Source organism: Benincasa hispida, chromosome 3 (genome assembly GCF_009727055.1).
Source record: "Benincasa hispida cultivar B227 chromosome 3, ASM972705v1, whole genome shotgun sequence".
Taxonomy (NCBI): domain Eukaryota; kingdom Viridiplantae; phylum Streptophyta; class Magnoliopsida; order Cucurbitales; family Cucurbitaceae; genus Benincasa; species Benincasa hispida.
In genome coordinates, this window is record NC_052351.1 from 40,407,100 (window position 1) to 40,427,738 (window position 20,639).

At 33.1% G+C, this 20,639-nt stretch overlaps 1 protein-coding gene across 3 annotated transcripts; it reads right to left on the reverse strand.

Annotated features, from left to right (window-relative positions):
* Positions 1–773: 773 nt before the first annotated feature.
* Positions 774–8,251, reverse strand: LOC120074563 (cyclin-H1-1). 3 transcript variants are annotated; one of them, XM_039027721.1, is made up of 15 exons: positions 8,104–8,251; positions 7,880–7,999; positions 7,274–7,324; positions 6,980–7,058; positions 6,751–6,869; positions 6,561–6,634; positions 6,071–6,191; positions 5,900–5,968; positions 5,661–5,702; positions 4,949–5,017; positions 4,240–4,298; positions 2,381–2,465; positions 2,108–2,196; positions 1,907–1,990; positions 774–1,240 (listed from the first exon to the last, which is right to left on the reverse strand). In XM_039027721.1, exons 2-14 carry the CDS (start codon positions 7,937–7,939, stop codon positions 1,909–1,911), a joined length of 999 nt encoding a protein of 332 aa, XP_038883649.1. In that variant the 5' UTR covers positions 7,940–7,999; positions 8,104–8,251; the 3' UTR covers positions 774–1,240; positions 1,907–1,908. The 3 variants fall into 3 exon arrangements, 2 of the variants coding, with proteins under 2 accessions (XP_038883649.1, XP_038883650.1); XM_039027722.1 differs by lacking the exons at positions 7,880–7,999; positions 8,104–8,251 and having other exon boundaries at positions 6,751–6,885; positions 7,274–7,329; XR_005481012.1 differs by lacking the exon at positions 774–1,240 and having other exon boundaries at positions 1,938–1,990; positions 2,381–2,476; positions 7,880–8,201.
* Between the last annotated feature and the right edge of the window lie 12,388 nt (positions 8,252–20,639).

A 20,639-nucleotide genomic window follows, 5' to 3' on the forward strand; every position in this document is an offset into this window, starting at 1 on the left:
AAAATCTATCACTATAGACTTCTACCAATATTATGCTCTACTGATAAATTATCTAAATTTTGTCATATTTGTAATTTTTCTAAGTATATATTGTTTTTGAGTTTATGGTTAATAAAATTTGGTATAATTGCAATAAGTAGTATTTTTAAGGATAATAACCAAACATATAACAATATTTTTGTGAAAAATTATAAATATTGCAAAATCTATCACTATAGACTTCTACCAATATTACGATCTACTAATAAATTATCTAAATTTTGTCATATTTGTAATTTTTTTACATTATTCTATATCTACTAATACTTTGAACTTGATTACTATATTTGCAACCGTCCTTAAAAATTAATATACAATATAAAAGACGTTAAGTGCTGCCAGTCAAGAACTAAGATCGTCTATAATTCAAGAACATCTGTTTCTTCATTCTATAAAATCGTCGTTCATTTTAAAGAAAGGTAACACAACTCATTGTCACCTCAATCAAAATGAGAAGGCCTAAAATATTTTCCCAAACCGATGACAATCGTGTGGATCACTAAATTCATCGGCTCTTAACCATGTACATTGCAATACTTAGATGTCATCTCACTAGAATTCAAAAGACACTGTTGTACAACTTATAAAACAGATCCTGTTGAAGTAGGGTCGAAGATGCCATCTCACAAGAATCCAATAGTAATCACAAATAATATAAGAAAAAACTGCTAAAAGAATTTTGCCAACGAAGTACAAAGAGTAGTCATTTTAGCGAGGGAAAAAAAAAAAAAAAAAACAGAACAGAAAAATAATTGTATTTAAGTTGTTTTTTTCCCTCCTTTTTCTTTCTTTATGGTAAGATATATTCAATGGAGAAAGACTGAAAGAGTTGGAATAGAACCTAAAAAAATAATTAAAATCAGGAAGATGAGATTCCCTCCCGCATTCCGAAGGAAAGGAGATGAAAAAGCTCTTCCATCCTCAAAACAAAATAAGAAATAAAATCTAGGACAGAATAAGTCTGATATTCAAAATTTTGTCACAATGATATCATTACATGACAGAAATTTTTTGGTCACTGACCAGAAATATTGCTGACTGAAGAAAAGAATAAAATCAGAGAATGAGTACCAAAGAGGGGGCAAATTTCATCTGTGCTTTGATATGATGTTTTCCTTTTTCCATATTTTCACGTTGAACGCGGCTCAAGGATGTTTGTTTCATAAACCAAACTCATTGCCCAACGCCAAGGCTGAGCTACCTGAATGAAAGAAAATACTGTCAGCGGAAGCAAGGATGGCTAAAGAGTACCTACAAATGCTACCATCCAGCACACTGAATATTAGCAGAAATGTTCCTAATTTTATACCGAGGATATAAGCTGGTAAACATGGTGTAGCATTGACAACAAAACAAAATAATTTGCTAAGCCCATTTGAAACACACATATGTTAGGTCTTATTTTACTTGATTGAAGCCTCTCTTTTTAGTTTTCCTCCTTGTGCTGTCGACTCCTCTTTTGTATGTCGTTCTCTCAAGGCCCTTATATTTTTTCATTTTTTTCCACAAACACAGTCAGAGACGGGGTGAGTTGTGAAACATTAATCTTCTTTTATAGTGGATAAGTTGTGTTTTTTACGAAATATTTCAAAGGAGAAGGAAAGCATATCTTAAAAGAGATAGGTAGTAACAATTGTTCTCTTTCAAAGAAAATAATGATAATAATTTCTAGAATTTTTGCTACACTATCACTATCTTTTTTCACTCAAATGGTTATTAACTGTGTTTTTTTTAATTTCTTCTAAAATAGGACGACACTTTAAACACATCAGATAAAATAGTACCAGAATGCTATATTCGTATCAGTATTCACCATTGAAAACCAGTAAAAGCCCAGAAAAACATGACTGGTGGAAGACAGACATACAGCTAATTGTGCAAAGGCATTTTTTGCATTTCATTTGAACTCTTCTTCGATTTGTGCTTTGATTTCTTCTCCCTTTTCTTACTCCTGCCAAGTTTGGATGGAATTTGTAATTAGCAGCTGGGAAACAAAATTTAAAGAGTACTAAACTAAGCAAGAGGTAGACTAATTCTTTTTAAGGTATCACAAGATTGTGTAAAATACTCGTCATTGGAGCCCAGTCCCCAGCAAGATTTTAATTTTCGGTTGATGTGCTTTAAATCCTTTTCTGAAGGGAAGGCATATCTATTAACCTGTTCAAAAAGCACAACATAATAGCACATTAGAAATGTAATAAAAAACCACAGGTTCGTATGAGATACTGATTTTTTTGATAGAAGAGGTAATAAGCTAAATTTATGCCTTCTAATTACTACGACTACAGACTAAAATTTAGACTTCTGATTCAATCAGTTAAAAGAAAAGACAATTTCATACCAACGATTCAATTGAATTTATACGCTCGTAGAGTTCGGAAATTGTATGTGCAGAATTCTGGCGAGAGAGGATACTATCCAGGTAGCTACACATAAACTGAGAGGAATAAGTGATTCATTGCAAAGAAAGAATGGAAACAACAGAATGTTGCCATTTTCCAAAATAAGTGATGGAAAGAGTTTTATTTTTATTTTATTTTTTAAAAATTATTTAATAAATAATTAAACATAATCAGCTTTCTATGAGTGAAAGCAGCAGAATTTTGCCTTTTAAGAAACTGACTTTCCATGGAGAGGAATGAAAGAATATATAGGACAAACAATGAGAGAGCGAGAGAGAGAGACCCAAAAGCTTATCATAAGAAGAGTTCAATTATAGAATGCCCAAAAAGGTGAGTTGAATTAAATTGTCTCCAAAAACACCTCACCGATCCCTCAACCCCTCAAAAGATCTTACTATTCCTTTTGAGCCCGTTTGGATTGACTTGAGAAAAAAAATGTTTTTCAAAAAACTCTTTTTTATTTAAACACTTTTGATAAAATCCAATTAAAATACACTTGAAAAACTTCCACGAGCATAAAACACCCGCTCATAACAACCATGAAGTCCTGAAAAACTGACTCCAAAAGAACCAAACGGAAGGGCACTCCCATAGAAGATTGACCAGGTTCTCCTCCTCCTTCCTGCAAAGAACACACATTCACGGCGACAAACAAAATAAATAAGTCTTTGGGAACAATCCCTAGTGTTCACCTTCCTATGCAAAAGGTGTCATTCTTAGGAATTTTAACATTCCAATGAGTGAACACAAAGGCTCCCTAGGGGAGGAGTAAAAAGGATTTGGAAAAATAGCTCCTAGAGCAACCTTCAAAAGGCTTAAGAACTCAAAGCCCAGAATCCCTTAGCTCATGACTAGTCACCTCGTCAAAGATAATAAAAGGAGACCGACAGCTTCAACTGCCTCTTGCTCATTGAGTGGGCGGCAAAAATTCAGGGAAAGAGAGGAAGAATTATCCAATGAGGCAAAACAAAGGCTACTGAATGCTTCCTCTTATCATACAAATGATAAAGATGTGGAAACAAAACAAAGCACAAAAGGGTCTTTCTCCGGCCTAAGAATCCTCCCAAAAATAGGCACTTAAGTCATCCCCAATAGAACATTTAACCGACAGAGAAAACAGGGTAAAGCCCGAAGCAATATTGATGTAGAGGTTTTTGCTAGAACCCTTCAACGTACTACCTGTAATCTATTAAAAAGAGTGAAATCCATACTTTAATCCTCCATCGCTGAAGAAATGCCAAAACCATTTCGCCAAAAGAGGCTAATTACTTAAGTGCATGTTCCTAATGACTAAACCCCTAACCTCGACAGGGTTCGACACAACCAGCATAAAATTAAGATCATAGTTTCACCTTCATACAAAAAAAAAAATTCCAAAGTGAGATTTAAAATTTAATTTACAAAAGAAGGGCAAAAGCCCGAGCCATCGGAGTTACAATAGACTTCACCAATTGGTCGTAAGATAGGCGAGGTAAAAGAACTAAAGAGAGATGTACATTTGCACCAAGATAAAGGAGCCAAACTTATAAGAAGGCTCAAATTGTTAAATGTTAACACATCAAAGGATGATTACAAAATAATTCTCCACCATTTTTCAATTTTTTTTTAAAATAAACTAAATAAATGAAAGGACGTTATAAGGCCAAAAAAGACTACCCACTGAATAGAAGGACTTCAACAGAATTTCAATCTCTAAAGAACTCTCAAAGAGGATGAAAAAACAAATCCACCATTGTAAATTTCTGTGACATGGAAATTTTTAAACAACACAACGAATGTAGATAAGTAAATTTTTCACCTTTCAAAGTCAATAACTCCATGAACTTCATTTGATCTGCGCAATGCAGCCAACGCTAACTGCATGTGATCAATAAGACTGATTAAGTAGTACGTATAAAGTTAGCAAATTATAAAATATAACTACAGAATAGGAACATAAAGAGGAATAAACTGAGAAAACCTCTTAACAAAATTCCACCTGCCTGAAAGATCGTGCTAATAGTCCCCCCACCCCCTCCTCTCTCTCTCTCGCACACAGCCTTCCACCTTCCACTTTCCTTGGATGCATTGGCAGCATACCTAATTTCTATCATGTCCGTCATCAAGTTATTTTTGCACAACCCAGGGGTTGGCCATTTCTCTTCCTCTCCATGGAAATTTCTCCTATTTGATTGGCTATTTAAATACAAACTCTCATACTTGAAGGGATAGATTGATGTGGTTTGTCAAACAAACTCACAAAGGCACATCTTAGTTTTGCAACTCCTGAACATCAATATGATCCAGATATGTCAACTATAAAAACTGAGCTTCTTTATTGAACTACAAAACAGAACGCTATCTATCCATGTGTTGATTTGAAGAAATGTTTGGCCTAAGGTAAATTAAAAAATTTAAGCTCAATCCTGTACTCACTTATAGCACCAGGCCATTTAAAGAATCAATGTAGAAAGCTTCAAGCCTAAAGTTGAAAATTTAGTACTGGAAGTATGATAGAAAATAAGCACCTGCCCAGGAGGGAAGAGAAGTGGGGCATCTGTTAACATAATTTTATCAACCTCCAATGATGCTGTTACCTGCAGAAACCACAAATAAAATCAACAAAAATTTGAATTTTTATATAAAGAGTGAACTTTTATGTAAATTACAATGAGAATTCTGTTGGAAGTCTATTATATAAATAATAAAAAATATTAAATAAAGCTAAAAGAAAAACAGAAATAGATGAAAAATATCTATTATTTCTTGATGTAACTATGTTACAAGTATGTCAACCAATAAACTGTTCTCGTTAGAAACCAACCCCACCCCACCCCTAGTTTGAACAAAAGAAAAAACCATGCTGCATACAAGAGCGCATATGTAACAAAAGATTATCAAAATTTGCTGCCTATTAAAATTAGAAGGGTAACATTTTTCCTAAAAGAAGTCACTTCTCATCTCACTCTATTTTCTTCCTAATATACTTCTGAAAATCCCAAAGAATACGTGCAGACCTTACAACAATTGAAGTTGAGAAAGTTGTTATCTTAAGGAACACTAGGCGACGTTTAGGGGTGGCTCCTAGCTGCCCCTTGTTTTATTTGTCTGATCAGTGCATTTATTTCTTGTCAACACATGCACTGATTTCTTTGATCAAACAGGTTTATTATAAAAACTGGAAGACTGGACATACCCATACTACAGTATATCGATTACATTGAACAATGAGGCAATTACCTTCAGCATTTGAAGCATTTCAGCATTCTCATGGAAGAGTTCCTGAAATTATGCACCATTCATCATCGAGTGCAACATCAATGAAAGAGAAGAAAAAGTAGTAACCAACTCTAAAAGAAGGTAAAGAATGCCTAGATATATCTTGTTTAAGCATTGATAATAATTCACATTAAAAAAGAAAAAGAAGAAGAAGAAGAAGAAGAAGAAGAAGAAGAAGAAAAAGAAAGGACTATATTTACCTCAATATCATTTACATAGCCTTCAACTGATCGGTAAGGTGCATAAACAATAAGATCAAATTCCAGACTCTAGAAAAACCGAGACAGAAATAAGAGAAGAGATGGGAAAAAAACAAAGCAAAAATAAATGAAGGGAAAAAGATAAAAACAAGTTATGTGGCACATCCATGCCTGATAAACTATCATCTCATAATTGAGAATAATTTGATGGTCCTGTGAAATCCCCTTACCAAGCTCCTCAGCTGAGACGTGATTTTCTTCTATCTTACAAGCTGCATAAATGCAGGTTAACCTGTGTAGGAGACAGTTAAGCTACATACAGAAACTACTCAACTACTTGTATGATAGTAATAAGTGACAATGAGAGGAAAGAAGTTGCAGGGAGCAAAACTTCCTAAGTTGACATGTAGTATCAAATGTACATCCCACGTCCAAGCAATTTTTCTACAGCTAGGTAGTCTATAAAAAATATAATGATAATGAAATTATAAAGATAAAATAATTTTTTTTTAAAAAAAAAAAAAAAAAAAAAAAAAAAAAAAAAAAAAAACTAGTGCTGGGCATTTCAACTACATTCATACCAGCAAAGTCAAATTATTGTAACACAATAAATAAAGGGAAGCTTCAAGCATATGGAGCAGATGTACATCTAAACTCTTACATCACATTTTTTGGATTATGTTGCATCACGGACCATTGTAGGTAGAATCTTTTGAAATATATTAGAGCTGTTGCCTGCAAATAGTCAACAAAAATAAGGGAAACATACAACGAAGAAAACAAAATTTTCAAAATTTAAGAAGCTTTACGGAAAAGAAATACAGGACAATACAATCAACTTATCTGCATACCTGGATTTTATGAGGAAAATGAAAATTGTTGCATACTTCTTGAAGTTTGTTTTCATAAAATACTCGCATAAATTGATCTTCTTCAATACTCAACGATTTGGGGCGAGAATGTTTGTCAGCTGACATTAAAAAAAACTATCATACCAAGAGTTGGTATTTAGACACAAAGATTTAATACTAAAATCAAAAGTTTTAAGTTCTTGCAAAAGAGCAGCAGAAGAGCGGTCACCATTGTCTTTTGAATTTATCTGAGGTTCTGGATATGACAATGATCCATCAGCATCTACTTCCATTAGTGTCGCTCCAAACTACACCAAGAGAAGATTTAATTGACAGGTAAAATTAAAGCTATAAAAGCAGATGCCAGATACTTTTATTGGGCAAACACATGAAGTGAAGAAGGGAATTGCCGTTAGTAATTTGGGATTCTGGGAAGAAATGAAGCATGAAAAAACTGATTTAAAAGATATTTTTTTAGTACAGCAGATAAGGCTGGTTAAGTATCATATCATTCTATTCATACCTTCTCCAGAGCTTCAATTGCTCTCTGGTTAGCAGCTTTGTACCGGCAAACCTGTACAGTATGGGAATAGAAACGATCGTAATTTCTATCGTAACAGTAAATTGACAGTTTAGATACATCACTGACTCTGCATCGAGTCCTAAAAACCAGTAAAACTCCTCAAAAGCAAACAATCATCCAGCTAATTTAACAAATAAATTTCCCTTCAGAGTTGTCATCCGGAAGACCACATGCTGCACCAAATTGCATTTCTAATTTGTAACGTCCTCCTTAAGACATAGAACAGATAACAATAAAACTAACGCGTCCAACTAAAGCAACCAAAAATAAGACTATGCACTTGGCACAAGTACCATAGAAGTAAGAAACTCCAGTTGCTCAATAAAGTAATCTAAATAAACGAAATATCCTCCAAAGAAACTGCATATATCATGGAAATTGAGAGAAATAAATGTATCAAATAATCAATTATTGGAAGTTCTTTTGATCAGAAGCCAACAAGAATCTAGTATCAGGCTATCAGCAGTAGTAGTACACATGTTTTCCCAAACCGCCACGAGATGAAAAGAAAAAAAAAAACAAAACAAAAATGGAAGAGAAAAGTACCAGCTCCTGAGGAGACAAGATCCATTTGGCTCGTTGAGTCGAGGTCTGGAAATCGGCCATGGCTACTCAGAAACTTTAGTGCCGCCACCAGTCTGATATGCTGTCTAAGTACAGTAGCCACTGCAGGGATTCAATTTCTTGAGAAAATGAAGATGGAGCTGGAGTCTCCAATTTCAAGTAGCGTCGAAGGAAAGTTGAAGAAAGATGAGCAGTATGAACCGCACCTGGGATGTGGTGAGTGAGCGGCTCGAGAGAAAGAAGAGACGCGAGAGCTTCGTGTGTCTGCGAATAACGTGCGCGCGTTGGGCCGGAGGGTGTGCACTAATTTGCTCGGAAATTGGCAAAACTACAATTTTTTGGGCGAAAACTCCTAATTGCCCAACCCTTACCAGTAATTTATGTTTTACATTTCATATTTACATATATGGGTTTAGCAGCAGAATTTAAATTATAATTTATAAATTAGTTGTCCATTAAATATTAATTGATTATAAATTATTACTAATTTATTTATAAACATGATTTATGTTAAAATAATTGTATAATTATTATTTTGTAATATTATATAATTTGTAGAAAAATTTGAAATTTTAGTAAGTTAAAAATTAGGCCTTATAGTTTATAATTAGATATTATCCTCTATGATTTCATAAAAATTTCATAATAAATAGTCTCTGTGATAGGAATTATTTAAGAAGATTTATCAAAATATGGAGACTATATATGAAGTTATATCAAATAGTAGGAACTAAATTCTAAATTTTAAAATGACTAACTTTATCCAAAGAGGAAGAATCAAACTTGAAATTTAAACTAATTTAATTAATATAATATGTTACATAATACATATTTTAATTTTTAAAAATAAATTGGGTTTATAACCTGACATACTATATTTCTAAATGTTTTTATCTTTATTTAATATAATCCTGCATTTTAAATTTTAAAATTCAAATTCTGGATGCAGAGCATAAAAATGTTGTTTTCATATTTTGCACGGTTTGGATCACATAATCAAAAAAACAATTTTTAGAAACAGAATTTGGTTGTCTGTCAAACATGTATTCGTTGAATTTAGTGAAACCGAAACACATAAAATGGAATCTGGATTGTGAACTAAATAGGCCCTTTTCAGGTACATGGTAAAAAGGTATTTAAACAGTTCGAGGCACTTAGTTGAGTTCTGGTTTTTGGATTAGTATGTTGAGATCATGAAATTTGTGTTTGGAGTATAAAGTTGTAAGAGTGTGTTTTTCGATAAATGTGCAAAAGAGAGAAAGATGGGAAAATAGAGTTTTTTTTAAAATATAAATACACTATTGAAGTTAGTTATTTAATACTAACTTATGAAGTTGGTGGGTCGAACATGTTAGGGATATTTATATAACATCCCGAATTTCAGGAAAATTTAAGTTAATTATATAAAATTATTGAGTTTAAATTTCTCTTTCATTTGGAAAATTGGAGTTAAATTGAAATAATTGAAAAAAAATTATTAGTTAAATTGAATTTAATTGATTAGATATTCGAACTGATTATCTTGAAAATATTGAATTTTGCTTCTCTTTGATTTTGGATTTTAGGGCCAATTTTAAAGTGGTTTTGATTGATTTAAATATTTCGAAGGATTTAATTTTTATGGATCTTATGCCCTTTAATTTTGGTTTTTGAAGCCTAAATTAAGATAATTTGAAAAGTTAATTGATTTCTAATTTTAATAGAATCTTTGGAGATTTTGGAGATATTGTGATAAAATATTTTATTTATCTTTTCAAAATTTGGAAAAAATAAAAAAATTGAGATTTTTTCGAAATTAAATGAGAGTGAAAAAAAGTCAAAAATTAGGGGGAAAGCAATTCGATTTTTCAGCGACAGCTTCCACAAAATTTTCGATTGCCAGAGTTTGAACCGTTGGATCGTACTCAAATTTGGTCAGTCTGTTCGAGACATATAGAGTTTCATTTTGAACGGTTGGGCTGCTGAATAAAATCTGAAAACTAGAAATTCCCTTCTCTCCCACTCTCGTAAACCCTCCTCATGCAAGACCCTCACTACCAGCCGCTAGCCTAAACAATGTATGTCGTACGACAGTAAAACACACTGCCTATCTATGCCAGCCACAAGTCGACGCGTTGTCGGCCACCATTGCCCCGATCTTTGCCGGAATTTTAAGGAAAACCTTAGGTAAGACTTATTTTTCCTTATAATTTGGGGGGTGAAGTTCACGGTTAAATTAGTAACCTCTCTTTAGTTTGAAACTTAGATTCAAGGTTTGGAAATTTTGAGGCATTGACCATCAAGCTAGATACCATTTTGTTTTGCAGAAAATTGGTGAAGATCGGTAAGTTTTGTAAGTTGTTGGATGGTTATTCTTTTGGATTGAGAGTAATAGTGGGAAAATTAAGTTATTGATTATGGATTTAATTCATGATCAGATTGGCTAATTAAATCGAGTATTGGAATTTGTCTAGGATCAAGCCACAACTTTAGGTTGATTCAAGTGTGCTAAAAAAGTTCTAAGGAGATTTTGTTTTGCATTTTTTTACCAAGTTGAGGTAAGTAATCTTACTACTGGAACTGCCCTAGTGCCTGACAATGATAATTATGATTTATTGAGGATTATTAGTTAGCATGATATTTATGTCTACCTTCATTGATTGAGGTTTGAAATGACTGGAGTCAGGAATTGACAAATATGATTTACTGAGGATATATTGATAGTTTGATGTTTATGTATGCCTTGCTGATATGAGAGTTAAAAGGTTAGTTGCGCATAAAGATGTTTGAATACCATTATAATTTGAGTATATTATTTTTATTAGATATCCTGCTGAATCTGAGGATGATGAGATGCATACATATGTTGGATGAAGAAATTTGTATGTATATTGTAGAATCATGATGATGAGATGTATATGTATGTTATAGAACCATGTTGAGATTGTGATAGTGATTTTACTGATTAGTTAGAAGCCCACCAGATATTGTGTTTCCTTCGGGATTCACCAGTTTGTGTTTCCTTCGGGATTCACCAGAGATAGTGGGAATATTTAGCTACAGTAGGATAAAACTCAGTTTTTCATGTATGTATGTGTCCCATGAAGACTAGGACAGTTTATATGTTCCACTAGAGGTAGGCATCTAGAGGACATAAATACCTAACCTGACCCCAGTAGTGGGGTTACTTACTGAGTATTTTATACTCATTCTTTCTCATGTTGTTATTTCAAATAAAGGTAGAGATGCACCGATGATGGACAAGCGGAATTCGTGATCGAGCCACTGGGACAAGTTTTATGCTTCCGCTCGTGAGATTTAGATTTCTTTTCATGTTTTTCTTAACTTTCAGTTTTGATGTTTAAAACTTATTATTAAGAATCGTTTTCAAACTTATTTATTATCATTTATGATTTATGGATATCCTATTGTTGTTTTTAATATTTGAATTGAATGAAAACCTTTTGCACTTACCTTATTTATTTAGCATTTATTTCACCATAAAAGAGTGTCGTTTTAAGTTCCAGGCATGCATTTAGTAATGGCCTAACTTAAGTCCTAGGGGGTCAGGTCATTACAATTTAAATAATAATATGTTTAATTAAAGTATGGGTTATATATGTGAATGAATAATTTATCACATTGGGTTATTTTATTAGATTGCACCATATTATGTGATCTAATTAATTAAAGCCCTAGATTCCTAATGTAGTATGGACTTAATGGATAGAAGCTCATTCCTAGTCAATTAAGGTTTAATGGGAACCCTAATTGAACTAGTAGATAAAGAAACCTTAGGCTATGGTCCCCAATATACTAAAACAATAAGCACTCGATCTTTCTTGAATCTCATCTAGAGAGAGATCCCACTAAGGGCATTCACAGTTTTAGTTGAGGAAGACTATAGTCATCTTAAAGTCATCGTCATCTTCAAGTCTATCAATCACAATAGAATCTAGTATGTTATTTATTCTTGACAATTTAGCATGAATGATCATAGGGTTAAATCTATTCAATATAGATTTAAATATTTATGCTATCAAGTGGTATCAGTAACACAAATTTCATGTTAGATTGTCAGATTTTTCATCCTTTACTGTTATTTATGATTTAATTATTCGGTAAAGAAAAGTTTGAGATTTGCATAATAATTTTTTTTTTGGGTTTTTGGCATTATAGATTTACAATTTAATGATGAGATGATCATTGTTCGAACTCGTTTTTTTGGGCAAATTGTTTGTAAACCGAGTCTTGTAAGTCCGCTTCATTCATGGTAATTTTTTTGTAAAAAAAAAAGACTCAAAACAAAAGAAAAATCGGGATTTGGAGTGCAGAATTGAGAGGTTTCTGTACAGGTGCTAATTTTGTCATTTTTGTACGCCATTAAATGTTTCTGACTATCTGTTTGTCATTGTCTGTACGTCATAGATTCATCTAGAATTCAATCTGCTTGTCTATCTGCCATTGTTTGTGCATCATAGATTCTTCTGGAATTGAATTTCCTTTTCTCAGGCATAATTGTTGCGAAAGTTAGTCGAAGATTGGGATTTTTTGAAGTCCTAAATAGAATTAAATGGGGTTATTCAATGAATTTAGTAAAATCAAATATAAATTTAAAATTAAATTTGATTGATTTTTTTTGTGAATTTAAATTTAAATTTGATTGATAATGTGGTAAATTTAAATTTAAATTTGATCGATTTTTTAGTGAATTTGAATTTAAATTTAAATTTGATTGATGATATTTGATGGTATTCACATGTTCATGTTGCTTTAATTGTATTATGTGTATGCAGTTATTTAGTGAATATTGGTAAAAACTATTTGGTGTTCTTCCTCCTTTTAGATTGGATTGGTAAAATATAATATGTTACCAAAGTAGCCTCTTTTATCTAGATCGATTTAATTATGAAATATAAGATGTGTATATTCATAAATTTATGCAGATAATTATCGATCCAAAGGAAGATAATTATTTGGCCAAATTGTGGGTATGCATATGGTAATGAGTATGTGGCAATTTTAAGGATCACTCATGTGAAAGTTAGTTAGTCCAAAGAAAGACTATTTTTTTTTTTACAGAGTTTATTGTCAATACTTGGATTACTTCGTTGAGAGTATCATTTACCATTGGTGTTTTTGTCCAAAAGTTGGACATCAATATTGTGCTAGGTATCTTGTTAAAGGGTTCTACCACATATGTGAAATTATTTTGTTATATTTTAATTGTGAGCATATGTTTTATTGTTTATTGTTTTAGCGGGTCTTACTCAAATATCTGAAAATCTGAGTTCAATCCCTAAGTTGAATGGATTGAACTTCAAGATTTGGAAGGAAAGCCTAGAGATACTTCTCAGGTGTATGAATTTGAACCTTGTATTAATGACCGATAAACCTACTTCTACTGAGGAACAACCAAATACGACTAATATAAAGAGTGGGAATGGTCAAATCACATGTGTCTGATGATCATTAGGCACTCCATTGTGGAGTCTTTTCGGAGCTTTATCACGGAAAGTGAAAATGTCAATAAGTTCCTTGCTTAAATTGAGATATTTTGCTAAAATGAAAAATGGGAAGCAAGTAGTCTTTTTACTTCTTTAACTTCTATGAGGTATAAGGGCAATAGAAACGTAAAGGAGTACATTATGGAAATGTCCAATCTTGTAGGTATATTAAAGGCACTTGATATCGAGATAAATGAAAATCTACTTGTGCATCTGGTACTTATCTCTCTTCCACAATTCACTCAGTTTAAGATAAATTATAATACTCAAAATAATAAATGGAATATTAATGAGCTTATCTCACAATGTGTGCAAGAAAAAGATAGGATTAAGAGAGAAAGGACAGAAAGTGTTCATTTGGCAATAGGCTTTCGTGATAAGAAGAAAATGAAATTTGTAGATGCTGCAGAAGGACATCTCAACAAAAACAAAACAAGAAACAAGCTACTGAAAATCCTTGTTTTTCTACAAAATGAAAGGTCACTTCAAGAAAGATTGTCCTAAGTACACCAAGTGGCGTGTAAAGAAGGGTAAACTTCTTACTTTGGTTTGTTCTGAAGTTAATTTAGCTTATGTACCTACAAATACTTGGTGGGTAGATTCTAGTACTAACTCACATAAGTATATCAATGCAGGGTTGCCTGTGGAGTCGGCCGCCAAGTGATGATGAAAGATTCATTTATGTGGGCAATGGCAAAGCAGTTCCAGTTGAAGCTATTGACAATTTTATAATACTTTTAAAAATTGGATGTTATTTGGATCTGAATGAGACTTTTATTATACTGTCATTTAAACGGAATTTAGTTTCTATTTCCAATTTGGACAAATTTGGTTTTTCTTGTTCTTTTGGAAATAATAAAGTTAATCTATTTCAAGATTCCAAACTTATTGGTACCGAGCCTTTAATTGATAATCTATATATGTTTGATTCTTTGTTTCATTTAATAAGATCTTGTTATCTAATTCATGTGGTACAGAGCGTAAGTTAATGAGGATTCCGCTATGTTATTGTTGGGTTGTGTGTCCTAAAACTCGCAATTTGTAAACTTAAATACATTCTATTATCAATAAAGATGTTATTCAAACATTTCTTCAATAAAGTTGTTATTGAATCTTGAAATTGCATTCATAAAGTTTAAATCCAATAAACTAAGATCCATGGCTATTATATGAATACTCGAACTTTATGTAGATACATAAATATGGATCAAGTTCGAGTAAATAGCCAAAACGGTCTATAGTTTATGATTAAGTTTGGGTACCTTATTCTTGTAACACTATTGGATGCGGCCTACTCTGTAGCTGGTACAAGTTGTTGTAAAGATACTATAAATGAATTGATCCAGATTCATTCATGTATTGACATGGGGAGTGGGAGCGTCCTATACAATGAGTTTGCATAAAATTGGACCAAGAAATAAGTCACTTTTACTTTATTACGCTGTTTACTGTTTAAGACTGACTATTTCGCTTAGATGACCTAGGTAACTCGATTTTAATCTTGAGCTAACTGTGAACTTCTATTTATTCGGGATTATCCTTAGATTTGCATGTGTGAGGGTTGGCTCAACAGCGCCGGCTCAATAAGTCTCTCATTTCAAGTGTAAGACCGGGTAGATAGCTGAGGACATAGGGTGCAAGATGGAATTCATGCCTACCAATTTAGGGATAGGAGAAAGATTGTTCTCTTAAGTACTGAATCTAGGTCTTGAACAAGGGGCCCCACCTTCTTATTGGTCCGAGAGGGATTCGATTTAATGATGAGATCATAAACCAATTGTTCATTAGAGAATCAATAGGAACTTAAGGAACAAGACGTAATATCGGGGATAAAACAACATATTGACCCAGTCGTTATTACGAACAACCTGTAAAGGGTCGACTTATTGGTTATGATTAAATCATGTGGACATAAATATATCTACAGTTAGAAGAGTGCAACTATCGAGCTGTAGTGGTGTGACTTGATAGTTAACGAATACTGATTAATTCGTTCAAAAGAGTTTTAGCTATTTAATCTTATATTGTTGGAGCTCATGATCTGTAGGTCCATAAGGTCTCTAAACTAACTCGTAAAACATGAACACCTTGAATTAATAAATTGAGTGAATTTGGAATGATATCAATTTGAATTGTTCAAATTGATTTAGGGTTTGAATTTGAATAAGTTCAAAAATCAAATTAGGGTTTGTTTAATTATATTCGATATAATTAACGTTTAATTTATTAAAATTAAACAAAATTGGAGAGTTTATAATATTTTTTGTTTTAAATATTAATTACATGAATAAGATTCATGTTTAAAATTAGGTGTGTGATCAATTTAATATTTGATTAAAATAAATAAATTGATTAAATATGTTTAATTAATTTTAAATTTTAATCCAATTTAAGAAATTGAATGTCGTTTTTTTTTAATTTGATTAATTATGAATTAATCAAATCAGATTTAAGTTAATTAAATAATTAATTGAAAAATGAAATTAAAAATTGAGAAAATGGAAATTTTGGAAAATTAGGAGAAAGTGAGTTTTTCTCACAATTTTTCCATGCATGTGCTGTTCTTCATGCATACACACAAAAATCCCACTAACACTTGCAACCTGTAGCTGGAAATTTGGTTGCTAGTGAGTGCTTGCATGGTGTAGAGTGATAAAACACTCTGAATTGAAGTGGAGGAGGTAGTGCTCTTTGCTGAAAGATGAGTTTCTGAACTCATCTTCTTTTTCCTCCCAAACCAAGAAAATTCCTTCACCTAATTCACTCAAATTCGAGTTCCACAACTCAAATTCAAAGCTAAGAATAGAAAAGAATATCTCTAAACGTTTAGGCCACATCTCTAAACAGAGAATTTAGAGACTTGTCTTAGATGAAATTCTTGATTCCCTTGATTTAAGTAACTTCGACGTTTGTGTGGAATGTATTAAAGGAAAACAGACAAAGATAAGAAAATTAGGTGCCAGCAGATGCTCAGACGTTGGGGTTTGTGCCCTAAAGTCTCGTGTCAGTAGTTTGTAAACAACTTTATAAGAACACTTGTGATGTATAATATAAATGATATTTACTTCACTACTTGACTTTGCACATTTAGATATTTTTCATTTTACCAAAAACTAATAAACTTAATATCTCTGGTTATCTGTATGTAACTTAAGCATGTATGTGGTGACATACAAGTGGATCTTGAGTGATAACCAAAATGGTCTGTAGTATATGGATATAGGATGGAAACCTTATCCTGGTAACGCTACGGATGTGGCCTGCTTTGTGGAATGGTCACAAGTGTTGTGATTTGTCACAAATGATTTGATCCTGATCATTTGTGTAGAGGACATGCGAGCGGGGGTGTCCTATACAAAGAGTTTGTATAAGACCTGACCTCGAAGTGTTAATGTCTTGTCATATAACACCGTTTATGACTAAGACTTCACTTCACTAGGATAACCATAGGTAACGTGACCTCAATCCTGAGTGAGTTGTGAACTTCTACTATTGAAGGTGGTCCTTTGATTTGCATGAATGCGAGTGGCCAGAACGCCGACTCAAACCTATCATTTTGAAGATTTGTCTGATTTGGGAGCTAGGAACTCAGTTACATAAGATGAAATTCACTCCTTCCCCGAGGTAGGAGTAAGTAGATAGATAGCTCCTTTAAGGGCTGATTCCAGGGCTTGAACGACATGACGCCACGTATCTTCTCATGGCCCGAGAGGTGTTCACACATAGTAGGACTATGTTGTATTGTTCATTAGAGGGATCAGTGGTACTTAACGAGGAAGATGTAATTAAAGGGGTAAAATGGTAAATTGGCCTGCTATAATTACGAGCATCTATGAAGGGTCATCGTACTGATGATTGGTTATATCCAATGAACATAGAAATATATTTATGGCAAGAAGAGTTCAACTGTCGATCTTTAGTGGAATGCCTGACAGTTAACAGATGGTGGATATCGTGATTAAAGAGTTTAGTCAGCTATTCATGTACCGTTGGAGCTTCGAGTCATAGGTTCATAAGGTCCCCTTGGTCACTTGGATACAAGTTGAGAGTCAGTTTTTGGGTCAATTTGAAATGTTCAAATTGACAAGAGGTAGTTCGATTATATATGATATAATTGAACGAGTTAATTAAATATGATATAATTAACATTATGTATGAGATACATTAATTTGGAGGAAATTAGATATAAATATGATTTATATCTAGTAGAGGAAAAATATTATAATTAATATATGATATTAATTTATAAGTTATGAATGTGATAAGATCACATTCATTGGATGGTTATAAAGGAAATGGGAAGACACCTCTTCTGTTATAAATAACGGATGAGTGCATTATAAATAGCAGACGGTGTGTTGATCTTGGGGTGTGCGGATATTGTGAAAAAGATAGTTTCATCGTTTAGAAAATCAGTGCCTATACGATAGTGACTCCACGATAGCTTACATATACGATATTGTTAAGCGATCGCACACCGATTACACCATCGTGCGCTATTATCTAAACGATCGTTTAGCTCCCGATATTTACTNTGCGCTATTATCTAAACGATCGTTTAGCTCCCGATATTTACTAAATGATCGTATAGACGATCACTTAGTTTTTCCTACGCGATCATTTGGACGATCGTTCACCCTTTTTCTACACGGTCGTTTACCTTTTCCTACACGATCATTTAGATGATCGCTTACTTTTACTACACGATCATATACTTCATCTAAACAATTAAACATATTGTCTATACGATAGACGACCACATCTCCCACTTGCTTGATCGTTGTGTACAGTCTCTCTTCCTCCTTCCCTCTACCAAATCCGAACAAAGCCCAACCCACACTTTGGATTCTCACTCCAAGAATACTGAAGGCTCTGAGTGGTGTTGTCTTCTCCATTTCCTTTTGTCCGAGTGGTGATTGTTTCAGGTAGACGGTTGGGCTTCAGACTCGCTGTGAAGAAGAAATCTTCATCTGGTATGATTTCTTGATCCTTTTAGCATTATGAAAGTATGTTTGAATGTATATGTGGTAATTCTGTCACAAGGAATTGGAAAAATCCGCTTCTGCTTGTAGGTACTCTTGAATAAGATTTCCCTTCACAGACGTCTTAAAACTAATATATACACACATTTGTGGTCCATTCCCTACGACTTCTTGGAATGGACAACAATATTTTATTACGTTCGTAGACAACTATTCATAATGTGGGTACCTATATTTAATTCATGAGAACTTTCAATCTTTGGCCGTTTTTAAGTCTTTCAAATTTGAAGTTGAACTTCAACTTGGAAAGAAAATTAAGGTTGTCAAATTTGATTGTGGTGGTGAATACTACGGTAGATATAATGGATCAAGTGAACAACGTCCAAGGCCCTTTGTCAAATATCTAGAGGAATGTGGAATTGTCCCACAATACATTATATCGGGCAAACCCAGCATGAATGGTATAGGAGAAAGGAGAAATAAAGCACTTAAGGATATGGTAAGAAGTATGATTAGTCATTCTTCTTTACCAGAATCCCTCTTGGGTGAGACACTAAAGACTGCAGCATATATCCTTAATTGAGTACCTAGTAATACAGTAGCTAAAACCCCTTATGAGTTGTGGACAGGAAAGAAGCCTAGTATTAAACATCTTCATATCTGAGGTTGTCCAGCTGAGGCTAGGCCTTACAGGCCTAATAAAAGAGAATTGGACTCAAGAACTATTAGTTGTTATTTTGTTGAGATTGAGGGCGGGAAGGGGGAGGGGAAGATAACATAAGAAAAGTTAATTTTGAAGAGTAATTAGTTTCTTTTCCTTATATGGTTATAAATGATGTTCAGGCTCCAATTCCTGACTTCACTATTGAACCAATTATAGAACAAGACAACACTGAAGTCCCCGTCGTTGAACCTGAAGTTCAAACTCAACAACTTGAAGAAGTGCCACTACAGAGATCTATTAGAGAGAGAAGAAGTGCAATTTTAGGTGATTATATTATATTTCTTCAAGAACATCAGGATGATGTGGGCGTAATGGAAGATGATCCAATCAACTTCCAACAAGCTCTACAAAGTTCTAACTCTCAAAAGTGGATAAATGTTATAAAAGAGGAAATAAAATCCATGCAAGACAATGATGTTTGGAAACTTTTCGAATTTCCTGTAGGAGTGAAACCCATAGGTTGTAAATGAATATTTAAAACCAAAAGAGATTCACATGGCAATATCGAAAGATATAAGATTGCAAAGGGTTTTACTCACAAGGAAGACATTGATTACAAAGAGACTTTCTTTCTAGTTTCATCGAAAGGTTCTTTCAGGATAATCGTGACACTGGTAGCTCACTTTGATTAGAGCTACACTAGATAGATGTAAAAACTGTGTTTCTCAATGGGAACATTGATGAGACATAAAACTTTGTGTCTGATAATTCAAAGTCTATGGTGTACAAATTGAAGAAATCCATCTACGGTCTCAAGCAAGCATCTCGTCATTGGTATCACAAATTCCATGAAATGATAACCTCCTTTGGTTTTGAGGTGAATATAGTGGAAGATTGTGTATATCACAAGTTCAGTGGGAGTAAATTAATCTTTCTGGTGTTACATGTTGATGACATACTCATAGCAAATAATGATGTAGGTTTATTGCATGACACTAAGAGATTTCTCAAAAAGAATTTTGAGATGAAGGATATTGGTGATGTTTCTTTTGTATTAGGGATTGAAATACTGTGAGATCGTTCTCAAGGTGTTTTGAGATTGTCACAAAGGAACTACATTGAAAACATTTTGAGAAGATTTGGCATGAAAGATTGTGCATCAGGAGATACCCCAATCGCTAAAGGTGATAAATTTCATTTAGGTCAATGTCTCGAGACCATATTCGAGACTAAGGAGATGTATAAGGTTCTCTATGCATTGGCTGTTGGAATTCTAATGTACATTCAAGTATGTACATTACACGTGAAGTTTCTGGTTGTTAAAGAAAAAGTTCAGAATAGTCAAATTTTGATAGAACACATAGGAACAAACTCCATGATGGAAAATCTATTGACTAAAGATTTACCACCTAAAATTTTTTCATGAGCATATTATTGACATAGGTGTTAGTCACTTTTCTGATTCTATGATTTAATGGGAGTTTGTTATTGAGGATGTTTTTTGACCTTGTTTTGTTTGTTTTCTATATATAATAAAGTTGATGGTTTAAGTTTTATTATCTTAACTTGTTTATCATGCATGTGGTTTTGAAAATGCAGTTTAGCATAAA